Here is a 13,455-nt window from a genome sequence, read left to right on the forward strand (position 1 = left end):
ATAATGTTGCTGTTCTGAGATTGATATACAGTATGTCAATGATCCAATCCATAGGGATAATGTGGCTGTTGACGAATCCCTGGCCACTGTCCGCTTCCACGACCTCCTAGCCCATCTTGACGACCAACACAGCCGCTTCGCCCTGGAGAAAGACCTCCCGCGACAACACAACATCCGCAAGATCAAGGGAAACCTCCAGGTGTAGTATTATCTCAGTTACATCTTTTCAGGACAGACCTTACTGCATGTGGCCTTCCATACTTTATTGCTTGTATGTTACAGGAATGATTAATTAGAAGTTATACATTCTGTTGCTAATTTCCCCTTTTAACTCCTGAAATATATTGATTTTGAATGAGTTGTTGATGTGGAATTTATGACCCCAGTGTCAGTAAATGTTTTTGGGGTTTATAGTAATAAAGTACCCACTTTTACAGGACCTCTTTCAGGAGGACCCCGTTAAAATGGCCATGATCATCTCCAGAAACCTGAAGGAGGAGCAGAGGATTCTGGCTGCTGCCAAAAGCATAGAGGTGCCCTACATGAACTTGTTTTGACATACATTGTAATTAATAAAATCACCACACATCTTTCTCTATACGTGCTGTCAGATATTGTAGATGATACATAACTGTATATCGGAGTGTTTACATGCTTTAACTGTAGAGTTAAATGAACAGTATTTTCTTCTCAGACCGACAGAGAAAACACACAGACCAGCATGGTTCTGGAGAAGCAAAAGCTGGACAACAAAGTGAAAGACATGAAAAACAAGGTTCAGGTGAGTTATCATTTCCATCATATACTATATGTTGATTGTTTCCTGGTGGAACAGTTCCATCAGTGATTTGCAGTACATGTTCGTGCATGTCAGGTTTGCCATCTATCTGATCCAACGTGTTTATCTCACTTGCTAGGAAGCGGATCAGAATGTAAAGTCTCTGGAATACCTTCAAGACGAGCATGACTTTAAGGAAAATACTCTTAAGAACAGAGGTGAGGTGTTTTATTCTCTCTGTCTGTAATATATCATCTATTTACAGGTCTGTGTTTCAAATATAGTCAGTAAGTGAATGTTTTTCCTTCTCCCACTTTAGAACATGAAATGAACGGGCTGACACCCAAACAGCTGGAACACGAGAAGCTGCTGATTGCAGAGATGTGTTTCAAGCTGAAGTTCAAGAGAGTGGTAAGAGGGGTCATGATGGGTCATGATTAGAGGTCGAACAATTAATCGGCGTGGCCGATTTTAATTAGTGCCGATTTCAAGTTTTCATAACAATTTGTAATTGGCCTTTTTGGATGCCGATTATGGCCGATTTACATTGCAATCCACGAGGAGATTGCGTGGCAGGCTGACCACCTGTTATGCGAGTGCAGCAAGGAGCCAAGGTAAGTTGCTAGCTAGCATTAAACTTATCTCATAAACTATCAATCTTCACATAATCACTAGTTAACTACACATGGTTGACGATATTACTAGGTTAACTAGCTTGTCCTGCGTTGCGTATAATCAAAGCCGTGCCTGTTAATTTATCATCGAATCACAGCCTACTTCAACTTCGCCAAACTGGTTGTCACGCCCTGGCCTTAGTATTCTTTGTTTCCTTTATTATTTTAGTTAGGTCAGGGTGTGACATGGGGAAGGTATGTGTTTTTGTATTGTCTAGGGTGGTTGTATGGTTTAGGGGGTTAAGTAGAGTAGATGGGTTTGTGTTTAGTGTAGGTGTCTAGCTGTGTCTGAGAACCATTCAGGCAACCATAATCAGAGACAGATGTCATTAATTGTCTCTGATTGGGAGCCATATTTAAGACAGCCATAGGCACTAGGTTTATGTGGGTAATTGTCTATGTTGTACGTTTGTAGCTATTGTGTGCACTTACGTTTATAGCTTCACGATCGTTTGTTGTTTTGTTTCGTTTTGTTATAGTGTTCGTTGCGTGTTTTTTCCCTTCTCTCAATAAAAGAGAATGTATTTTGCACACGCTGCGCCTTGGTCCTCTCTCTCACCCATTGACGATCGTGACACTGGTGATGATTTAACAAAAGCACATTTGCGAGAAATGCACAATCGTTGCACAAATATACCTAACCATAAACATCAATGCCTCCATTCAAATCAATACACAGAAGTATATATTTTTAAACCTGCATATTTTGTTAAAATAAATACATGTTAGCAGGCACTATTAACTAGGGAAATTGTGTCACTTCTCTTGCGTTCAGTGCAAGCAGAGTCAGGGTATATGCAGCCGTTTGGCCGCACCATTTCTTCCTAACAAAGACCGTAATTAATTGGACAGAATTTTACATAATTATGACATGACATTGAAGGATGTGCAATGTAAAAGAAATATTTAGACTTAGGGTTGCCACCCGTTCGATAAAATACGTAATGGTTCCGTATTTCACTGAAATAATAAACGTTTTGTTTTCGAAATGATAGTTTCTGGATTTGACCATATTAATGACCTAAGGCTCGTATTTTTGTGTGTCTATGATTTGATGTTTGATAGAGCAGTCTGACTGAGCGGTGGTAGACAACAGCAGGCTCGTAAGCATTCATTCAAACAGCACTTGACTGCGTTTGCCAGCAGCCCTTAACAATGCTTGAAGCACAGCGCTGTTAATGACTTCAAGCCTGTCAACTCCCGAGATTAGGTTGGCAATACTAAAGTGCCTATAAGAACATCCAATAGTCAAAGGTAAATGAAATACAAATGGTAGAGAGAGAAATAGTTGACGCATCATAATTCCGATAACTACAACCTTAAACTTCTAAACTGTGAATATTGAAGACTCGTGTTATAAGGAACCATCAGCTTTCGTATGTTCTCATGTTCTGAGCAAGGAACTTAAACGTTAGTTTTTTACATGGCACATATTGCACTTTTAATTTCTTCTCCAACACATGCATTATTTAAATCAAATTGAACATGTTTCATTATTTATTTGAGACTAAATAGATTTTATTTATGTATTATATTAAGTTAAAATATAAGTGTTCATCGTTCATTCAGTATTGTTGTAATTGTCATTATTATATATATATATATATAAATCGGCCGATTTAATCGGTATCAGCTTTTTTGGGTCCTCCAATAATCGGTATCGGTGATGAAAAATCAGAATCGGTCGACCTGTAGTCATGATGAGGTGAAACAGGGACATTTTACCATGACATTGTACTGTGAATAAAAAAATGCAATGACAAAAAGCATGAATAATCATGCATCAAGCACCGCTAAGAATACCATGTATCATAGTCTGTCTGAATGACTAAGAGTGTATTATCTAGTTATAACCAGCATGCTCATATTGAAGAGTAGATGACGTTTATAGAGTAAATAATAACTATACGTATGTTGTTGTCTGCCTCCACAGGAAGTGGTTGGCCAGTTGGCGGAGGTGCTCAACATGGCCGAGGCGGTCCAGTCAGACCTGATCTCAGAGGAGCTGCCTGAGTGGAAGAAGAGGCAGCAGAGCTCCTGTATTGGAGGACCACCCAACGCATGTCTGGACCAACTGCAGAACTGGTGAGGAGACTAGTTCATTCTTTTGGGCATCTCTTGTCTGATCAAGCAAAAATATGAATAAAGGAACCCAACAAAATAAAGTATTGTTCTTATTCTGCTTCATCTTCTTCCCCTGTAGGTTCACAGCGGTGGCAGAAAGCCTGCAGCAGGTGAGGCAGCAGCTGAAGGAGCTCCAGGAACTAGAGCAGAAGTATACATACGACAGCGACCCAATCAAACAGCAGAAAGGCTTCCTGGAGGGGCGGGCCTTGGCACTGTTACAGAACCTCCTTGAACAGTGAGTGACAAAACACTTGTATTCCGAAGTTAAAGACCCACTATTTGTTTTTTGCTGCCGTTTTTGATCATTTAAATTATATATATATATATTCCTCTATACAGTATATCACCTCAAAATTCCTTGTGTCTCTGTGGTGTGTCTCTTAGTTCCTTGGTGGTAGAGAGACAGCCCTGTATGCTCACACATCCACAGAGACCTCTGGTGCTGCAGACAAAGATGCAGTTCACTGTGAAGCTCAGGTAAGCACAAACACAACAGCACCTACCATCTGTAGTTCCTATGGATCCTTACAGTCCTGGGAGAGTTTTAATTTGTATTTCCTCTCCTCTAGATTTCTTGTGAAGCTCCAGGAATTCAACTATCAACTCAAAGTGAAAGCTTTGTTTGACAAGTAAGTAAATTAGTGTTGTGTGTTATTTTGTCCTGCTCTTGAATTTGGGATGTGAAAACCTACCTTAAAAGTGGATGCACTTTTTATTTTCTCTCCGTCAGTTCACTCCATAAGTTCCCTCAGTTCAACGTTCGTAAGTTCAACATATTGGGTACCAACACAAAGGTTATGACTATGGAGCAGTCGAATGGAATCTTGGCTGCAGAGTTTTTACATTTGGTAAGCTAGCACCATTTCAAATGGCATACAGGGCACTAAATCTGAATGACTTGTCCCATTTGTCTGTTTGGACCTGCACTGTCATCACTCTTTTCAGCAGGGTTCCCCAACTGGTGGTCATTTTATTTATTAAAGTTGTATTTTTATTTATTTATTACTGTTAAAAACCCCAGCAAATCAGCTCCGAGTGATTTTAATTTTGGAAATCTGTTCTAAAGTATTCCCATGCATATTAAATGAATATATGTGACCGTATACAAACGTAAGTACGTTTGAAATGATTATGTTTTAGTCAAATATTAGATCTGTTTGGGCTTCTTGCGGTCAGTTTGTAGGCTACAAATGATTTGTAATTATGCCCTGACCATCCTCTCAAGAAAATATCGGCCTGCAGCTGAATCTACAGTAGTTGATGATCCCTGCTTTACAGTTTATTCTTTGATATCAATACAGCAACTACAAGAGCAGAGAGTGACTGGAAGAGGAAAGAAAGAGGTAATAGAGTTGGTTTCTGATTGGTCTTAATGGGCTGTAATGACCATGTAATCTGTACAGTATTTGTGAATTTCATGATAACTATTAAATACATTCTGGTGCGGATTATGTTTCTCTGTCTGTCCATGTTATTCCAGGGGCCTCTCATTGTGACAGAGGAGCTGCACTGCATCTGCTTTGAGTCGGAACTCAACCAGTCAGGTCTGGAAATCAAACTAGGGGTAAGTGATCTGAAATATAGAGATTCAGGCCTACACTCCCATTGTTATGAGGTCCAACAGCGCTCTGGCCTTATTTCATTTGACTTTGACTTTCTCTGGCCTCTGGTCCTTTTTAGACCATCTCCCTGCCTATCGTGGTCATCTCCAACGTCACCCAGCTGCCCAGTGGCTGGGCCTCCATCCTGTGGTACAACATGCTGACCAGCGAGCCCCAGGTAGTCTTCTCTCAAGGTTCCTTCCTTCGAAGGAGTTTTTCCTTGCCTTGAAGGTGTTATGCCTGGTTACTGTCAAGCACTTTGTGACAACTTGATTTAAAAATGAGTTTTTAAATAAATATGACTGATTTGTTGGAACAGAACCTGGAGTTCTTCCTGAGCCCTCCTGCAGCGTCCTGGGGTCAGCTATCTGAGGTGCTGAGCTGGCAGTTCTCCTCTGTCACCAAGAGGGGGCTCAATGATGAGCAGCTAGGCATGCTGGCTGACAAACTACTGGGCCAGAAAGCACAGAGGAATCCTGAGGGCCTTATCCCCTGGGCCATGTTCGGTGCTGTCAAGGTAGGTTAGGATTACAGTACACAGAATATTTGGTCCCAATTTAAACAAAGTACAACTGATAAAGGATGTATATACTTTAGCAAACATAAATGCTTCCTAAACACTACATAAATGCTTCACAAATCATCTATAAGTGTAAATCATACACTACAATTGGTGTAGAAAGGGTGACAAAACAACTCCCACTGTAGGGTGACTTGCCAAATGTGACAATGTACTATGTATGTTTATACACCATTTATAGAATATGACATGCACTTGAAGATGCATGCATACCACTGCTGGCTTGCTTCTGAAGCTAAGCAGGGTTGGTCCTGGTCAGTCCCTGGATGGGAGACCAGATGCTGCTGGAAGTGGTGTTGGAGGGCCAGTAGGAGGCACTCTTTCCTCTGGTCTAAAAAAATATCCCAATGCCCCAGGGCAGTGATTGGGGACACTGCCCTGTGTAGGGTGCCGTCTTTCGGATGGGACGTTAAACGGGTGTCCTGACTCTCTGAGGTCATTAAAGATCCCATGGCACTTATCGTAAGAGTAGGGGTGTTAACCCCGGTGTCCTGGCTAAATTCCCAATCTGGCCCTCAAACCATCATGGTCACCTAATAATCCCCAGTTTACAATTGGCTCATTCATCCCCCTCCTCTCCCCTGTAACTATTCCCCAGGTCGTTGCTGCAAATGAGAACGTGTTCTCAGTCAACTTACCTGGTAAAATAACGGTAAAATAAAAATAAATAAAAATAAAGATGATTTGTGAAGCATTTATGTAGTGCGTATGAAGCCTTTATGTATGCTATGTAAAGCCTTTTATAAGTTGTACTTTGTTTTAAAATATTTACAGTTCACAAAGATATACTGTATATATATATGAGGAGGACCTCTAGTAAGTGTTTCCTTGTGTCAACTACAGAGCCTCAGTGAGAAGAGGTTTCCCTTCTGGCTGTGGATCAAAGACATCCTGGACTTCATCAAGAGACATCTGCTGTCCCTGTGGAATGATGGGTGAGTTTTTCTTTACTCTTTTTGGAATTGCACATTACAAAAGCAAATAACTAGTGCTCTTACAGGGATGACATATTAGCTGAATGGCTACTTCTGGCACATTGACAGACATGAGGAACAATGTGCATTGTCCCTTCCTACTAAAACAAATACAGTAATGTAAGTAATAAAGAAATGGTGCTTGTTCTCTCCCACTACAGTTGCATTCTGGGCTTTGTGAGTAAGGAGAGGGCAAAGGCCATGCTGACTGGGAAGTGTCCAGGCACGTTCCTGCTGCGCTTCAGTGAGAGTAGCAGAGACGGAGCCATCACATTCACTTGGGTGGAACACGATCTAAACGGTGAGGAGCACACGTGCGCACGGACACACACTGTAGCCATTTACAATTAAAGGTGTTATATTTTAATATGTGTTTGTTTATTTATTTATTTTTGATTCTAGCAGAGTGGAATCCAGAAGGCAGCATGGGAGTATAGACCAAACACTTGCATAAAAATAAATAATAAATTCTCAATAAAGAGGTCCTCAACCAACAAACTGAATTGCCCAAAAGGGACCAAATCAAACTTTATTTGTCACATGCGTCGAATACAACAAGTGTAGACCTTACCGTGAAATGCTTACTTACAAGTCCTTAACCAACAGTGCAGTTCAAGAAGAGTTAAGAAAATATTTACCAAATAAACTAAAGTAAAAAATAATAAAATGTAACATAACAATAACGAGGCTATATACAGGGGGTACCGGTACCGAGTCAGTGTGCGGGGGTACAGGTTAGAGGTAATTTGTACATGTAGGTAGGGGTGAAGTGACTATGGTTAGAGAATAAACAGCAAGTAGCAGCAGATCACAAAACAAATGGAGGGGGGGGGGGGTCAATGTAATAGTCCGGTGGCCATTTGATTAATTGTTCATCAGTCTTATGGCTTGGGGGTAGAAGCTGTTAAGGAGCCTTTTGGTCCTAGACTTGGCGATCCGTTACTGCTTGCTGTGCGGTAGCAGAGAAATCAGTCTATGACTTGAGTGACTGGAGTCTCTGACAATTTTATGGGCTTTCCTCTGACACCGCTTATTATATAGGTCCTGGATGGCAGGAAGCTTGGCCCCAGTGATGTTCTGGGCCGTACTCACTACCCTCTGTAGCGCCTTACGGTCAGATGCCGAGCAGTTGCCATACCAGGCAGTGATGCAACCGGTCAGGATGCTCTCGAAGGTGCAGCTGTAGAACTTTTTGAGGATCTGGGGACCCATGCCAAATCTTTTCAGTCTCCTGAGGGGAGTTTTTTTTGTCTTGTCCTCTTCACGGCTGTCTTTGTGTGTTTGGACCATGATAGTTTGTTGGTGATGTGGACACCAAGAAACTTGAAGCTCTTGACCCGCTCCCCGACAGCCCTGTTGATGTTAATGGGGGCCTGTTCGGGCCCACCCTTTTCCTGTAGTCCATGATCAGCTCCTTTGTCTTGCTCACATTGAGGGAGAGGTTGTCCTGGCACCACACTGCCAGTTCTCTGACCTCCTCCCTATAGGCTATCTCGTTGTTGGTCAGGCCTACCACTGTTGATTCGTCAGCAAACGTAATGCTGGTGTTAGAGTCGTGTTTGGCCACGCAGTCGTGGGTGAACAGGGAGTACAGGAGGGGACTAAATACACACCCCTGAGGGGCCCCAGTTTTGAGGATCAGCGTGGCAGACGTATTGTTGTCTACCCTTACCACCTGGGGGCGACCTGTCAAGAAGTCCAGGATCCAGTTGCAGAGGGAGATGTTTAGTCCCAGGGTCCTTAGCTTAGTGATGAGCTTCGTGGGCACTATGGTGTTGAACGCTGAGCTATAGTCAATGAACAGCATTCTCACATAGGTGTTCCTTTTGTCCAGGTGGGAAAGGGCAGTGTGGAGTGTGATTTGAGATTGCGTCATCTGTGGATCTGTTGGGGCAGTATGCAAATTAGTGGGTCTAGGGTATCTGGGAGGATGTTGTTGATGTGAGCCATGACCAGCCTTTCAAAGCACTTCATGGCTACCGACGTGAGTGCTACGGGGCGGTAATCATTTAGGCATGTTACCTTCGCTTCCCTGGGCACAGAGACTATGGTGGTCTGCTTGAAACATGTAGGTATTACAGACTCAGTCAGGGAGAGGTTGAAAATGTCAATGAAGACATTTGCCAGTTGGTCCGTGCATGCTTTGAGTACATGTCCTGGTGTGAATGTTGCCCTGTTTAAAGGTCTTGCTCACATCGGCTATCGAGAGCATTATCACACAGTCATCCAGAACAGCTGGTGCTCTCGTGCATGCGAGAGCGTTCAGTGTTGCTTGCCTCGAAGCGAGCATAAAAAGCATTTAGCTCGTCTGGTAGGCTCCCGTCACTGGTCAGCTCGCGTCTGGGTTTCCCTTTGTAGTCCGTAATAGTTTTCAAGCCCTGCCACACCCGACGAGCGTCAGAGCCGGTGAAGTATGATTCTTAATCCTGTATTGACGCTTTGCTTGTTTGATGGTTCGTCTGAGGGCATAGCGGGATTTCGTCTAAGCGTCTAGATTAGTGTCCCGCTCCTTGAAAGCGGCAGCTCTAGCCTTTAGCTCAATGCGGATGAACCCGGAACGTATTCCAGTCTGTGCTTGCAAAACAGTCTGTAGTGTAGTCATCCGCGTCATCTGACCACCAATGCATCCAACTGTAGGTTATTCTCAAAATGGTTCCATAAATGAGGTGCAAATCAACTAAAAGCCGTTTTATCCTAAATCTGTAGTGACAGAATGAATTTCAAGAGTTAACCATCTCTCCATCGTACTTCTATATGTTAGTAACAATGTTAGGTAAATGCAGGTTTTTTTGTTGCAAAAGGGCTTTATAAATTAACAGAATGCAATTTTTTGACCAATGCGATGTCAAAGAGGGCCAGCCTACTTTCTGTTAGAATGCAAAGATGAATGCTAAACCTGTCGCCAGTGATATAGAGTTGAAGTCGGAAGTTTACATACACTTACACGGAACCCAAACCGGCTACGCGCGTGCGCCATCGTGCATAAATGTATTTTGTCCCCCCACACCAAACGCGATCACGACACGCAGTTAAAATATCAAAACAAACTCTGAACCAATTATATTAATTTGGAGACACGTCGAGAAGCATTAAACATTTATGGAAATTTAGCTAGTTAGCTTGCACTTGCTAGGTAATTTGACCTATTTAGCTAGCTTGCTGTTGCTAGCTAATTTGTCCTGGGATATAAACATTGAGTTGTTATTTTACCTGAAATGCACAAGGTCATCTACTCCGCCAATTAATCCACACATAAAACAGGATTTTTCTTCTCTTGACTTTATATTGCGATTGGCAACTTTCATAAATTAGGTGCATTACCGCCTCTGACCTCATTCGTCTCTGTCACCCACGTGGGTATAACCAATAAGGAGATGGCATGTGGGTACCTGCTTCTATAAACCAATGAGGAGATGGGAGAGGCAGGACTTGCAGCGCGATCTGTCTCACAAATAGAACTGACTTCTATTTTAGCCCTTGGCAACGTGGATGCTCGCTGGTGCGCGCGCGAGCAGTGAGGGTGCAATAATTGAAAAATATAGATTCAAAATTTATTTAGAAACGCGAGCGCACGCGACGCGAGCGTTGTAGTCAGCCTGTTAGATTGGAGTCATAAACTCGTTTTTCAACCACTCCACAAATTTCTTGTTAACAAACTGTAGCTTTGGCAAGACAGTTAGGACATCTACTTTGTGCATGACACAAGTAATTTTTCCAACAATTGTTTACAGACAGATTATTTCACTTATAATTCACTGAATCACAATTCCAGTGGGTCAGAAGTTTACACATACACTAAGTTGACTGTGCCTTTAAACAGCTTGGAAAATTCCAGAAAATTATGTCATGGCTTTAGAAGCTTCTGATAGGCTAATTTACATAATTTGAGCCAATTGGAGGTGTACCTGTGGATGTATTTCAAGGCCTATCTTCAAACTCAGTGCCTCTTAGCTTGACATCATGGGAAAATCAAAAGAAATCAGCCAAGACCTCAGAAAAAAAATTGTAGACCTCCATAAGTCTGGTTCATCCTTGTGAGCAATTTCCAAATGCCTGAAGGTACCACGTTCATCTGTACAAACAATAGTACGCAAGTATAAACACCATGGGACCACGCAGCCGTTATACCTCTCAGGAAGGAGACGCGTTCTGACTCCTAGAAATGAATGTACTGTGGTGCGAAAGGTGCAAATCAATCCCAGAACAACAGCAAAGGACCTTGTGAAGATGCTTGAGGAAACGGGTACAAAAGTATCTATATCCACAATAAAACGATTCCTACATCAACATAACCTGAAAGGCCACTCAGCAAGGAAGAAGCCACTGCTCCATAACCGCCATAAAAAAGCCAGACTGCCTCCCGGGTGGCTGGCTTCCAGGTTGGATGCGCGCTTCCAGGTTGGATGCGCGCTTCCAGGTTGGATGCGCGCAGTGCGGCTTGGTTGGGTTGAGTTTCGGAGGACGCATGGCTCTCGACCTTCGTCTCTCCCGAGCATGTACGGGAGTTGTAGCGATGAGACAAGACAGTAACTACTAACAATTGGATACCACGAAATTGGGGAGAAAAAGGGGGGTAAAAAAAAAATGACGAAACACCTAGCAACCTGGTTTGCAACTGCACATGGGGACAAAGATCGTACTTTTTGGAGAAATGTCGTCTGGTCTGATGAAACAAAAATAGAACTGTTTGGCCATAATGACCATCGGTATGCGTGGAGGTAACAGGGTTAGGCTTGCAAGCCGAAAAACACCATCCCAACCGTGAAGCACGGGGGTGGCAACATCATGTTGTGGTGGTGCTTTGCTGCAGGAGGGACTGGTGCACTTCACAAAATAGATGGCATCATGAGGGAGGAAAATTATGTGAATATATTGGAAGCAACATCTCAAGACATCAGTCAGGAAGTTAAAACTTGGTTGCAAATGAGTCTTCCAAATGGACAATGACCCCAAGCATACTTTCAAAGTTGTGGCAAAATGGCTTAAGGACAACAAAGTCAAGGTATTGGAGTGGCCATCACAAAGCCCTGACCTCAATACTATAGAAAATTTGTGGGCAGAACTGAAAAAGCGTGTGCGAGCAAGGAGGCCTACAAACCTCACTAAGTTACACCAGCTCTGTCAGGAGGAATGGGCCAAAATTCTACTTATTGTGGGAAGCTTGTGGAAGGCTACCTAAAACATTTGACCCAAGTTAAACAATTACCAAATACAATTACCAAATACTAATTGAGTGTATGTAAACTTCTGACCCACTGGGAATGTGATGAAAGAAAGAAATCATTCTCTCTACTATTATTCTGACATTTCACATTCTTAAAATAAAGTGGTGATCCTAACTGACCTAAGACAGGGAATGTTCACGAGGATTAAATGTCAGGAATTGTGAAAAACTGAGTTTAAATGTATTTGGCTGAGGTGTATGTAAACTTCCGACTTCAACTGTACCTATCACCCATGTTCCACAGATAAGCCTGTATTCCATGCTGTGGAGCCCTATACCAAGAAGAAGCTGTCTGTCATCTCTCTGCCTGAAATCATCCGCAACTACAAGGTGATGGCAGCTGGGAACATCCCAGAGAACCCACTCCACTTCCTCTACCCAGACATCCCCAAAGACGAGGCTTTCGGAAAGTACTACACCAGGGCCTCTGAGGGTAAGCATCCAGCAACCTTTTTGGTGTTGTTTTTTTTGTTCCTGATGCTTTCCAGACACCTCAAACCATACTTCATTTTGATTTCTTTTTGGCCATGTGAGTTGGTCTCCCGAGTGGCGCAGCGGGCTAAAGCACTGCATCTCAGTGCTAGAGGTGTCACTACAGACACCCTGGTTCGAATCCAGGCTGGATCACAACTGGCCGTGATTGGGAGTCCCATAGTGCGGCGCATAATTGGCTCAGCGTCGTTTTGGAATTACCTGGATTTCTGCATAAATTGGTCATACAATTTGATCTGATCTTCATCTAAGTCACAACAATAGACAAACAGTCTGCTTAAACTAATAACGCACAAGAAATATATGTTTTCATGTCTTTATTGAACACACTGTGTAAACATTCGCTGTGTAGGGTGGAAAAAGTATGTGAACCCTTGGATTTAATAACTGGTTGACCCTCCTTTGGCAGCAATAAACTCAACCAAACGTTTTCTGTAGTTGCGGATCAGACCTGCACAACGGTCAGGAGGATTTTTGGACCATTTATCTTGTTGGATGTCATAAGGTGAATGCACCAATTTGTAAGTCGCTCTGGATAAGAGCGTCTGCTAAATGACTTAAATGTAATGTAAATGTTGGGTTCTTATTTTTTAGATAAATAACCCACGGACACTAGAGAAGCTTTAACCAAGTTTAATTCTTCCCAAAGGTTCTGTACAGCTGAAAATCAGACAGCAGAACATTTCAGACATCACAGTTTATATACATCCTACTTAAAACACTCCTCTTCCTTACAGTTTATGGCTCCACGGGAAATACGGTAACCAGATAGCAACCCTGATTACTCCCTTAAGGGGAACTGACCTCACCTCCTGACTCACAGATATCCATCTGTCTTCCCTATATCAACACATCGCTCTCCTCTCCTCCATCAAACACATTCCAAAGCCTTCTGGCTTTTTACACTCTTTCTATTCAAGGCTTTGTCTCTATCATTTATTTAATATCTCATTGTTCAAAGTTTAGCTGATTCCAACAATCTTTACAAAACTGTTTCAGTTAAGC

The 13,455-nt window shown here is 42.5% G+C and overlaps 1 protein-coding gene across 1 annotated transcript in view; it reads left to right on the top strand.

Moving 5' to 3' along the window:
* Nucleotides 1–13,455, top strand: part of LOC129840467 (uncharacterized) — a 45,783-nt gene that overhangs the window by 19,998 nt on the left and 12,330 nt on the right. Inside the window, exons 23-39 of the mRNA XM_055908367.1 lie at nucleotides 55–199; nucleotides 438–533; nucleotides 695–781; nucleotides 918–996; nucleotides 1,098–1,189; nucleotides 3,386–3,537; nucleotides 3,656–3,814; nucleotides 3,964–4,056; nucleotides 4,149–4,208; nucleotides 4,310–4,427; nucleotides 4,881–4,922; nucleotides 5,060–5,143; nucleotides 5,260–5,358; nucleotides 5,500–5,697; nucleotides 6,604–6,695; nucleotides 6,896–7,035; nucleotides 12,203–12,391. Of these exons, the coding sequence (XP_055764342.1) occupies nucleotides 55–199; nucleotides 438–533; nucleotides 695–781; nucleotides 918–996; nucleotides 1,098–1,189; nucleotides 3,386–3,537; nucleotides 3,656–3,814; nucleotides 3,964–4,056; nucleotides 4,149–4,208; nucleotides 4,310–4,427; nucleotides 4,881–4,922; nucleotides 5,060–5,143; nucleotides 5,260–5,358; nucleotides 5,500–5,697; nucleotides 6,604–6,695; nucleotides 6,896–7,035; nucleotides 12,203–12,391 (1,925 nt within the window). The remainder of the gene's footprint in view (nucleotides 1–54; nucleotides 200–437; nucleotides 534–694; nucleotides 782–917; nucleotides 997–1,097; nucleotides 1,190–3,385; nucleotides 3,538–3,655; nucleotides 3,815–3,963; nucleotides 4,057–4,148; nucleotides 4,209–4,309; nucleotides 4,428–4,880; nucleotides 4,923–5,059; nucleotides 5,144–5,259; nucleotides 5,359–5,499; nucleotides 5,698–6,603; nucleotides 6,696–6,895; nucleotides 7,036–12,202; nucleotides 12,392–13,455) is intronic.

Source organism: Salvelinus fontinalis, chromosome 41 (assembly GCF_029448725.1).
Source record: "Salvelinus fontinalis isolate EN_2023a chromosome 41, ASM2944872v1, whole genome shotgun sequence".
Classification (NCBI taxonomy): Eukaryota; Metazoa; Chordata; class Actinopteri; order Salmoniformes; family Salmonidae; genus Salvelinus; species Salvelinus fontinalis.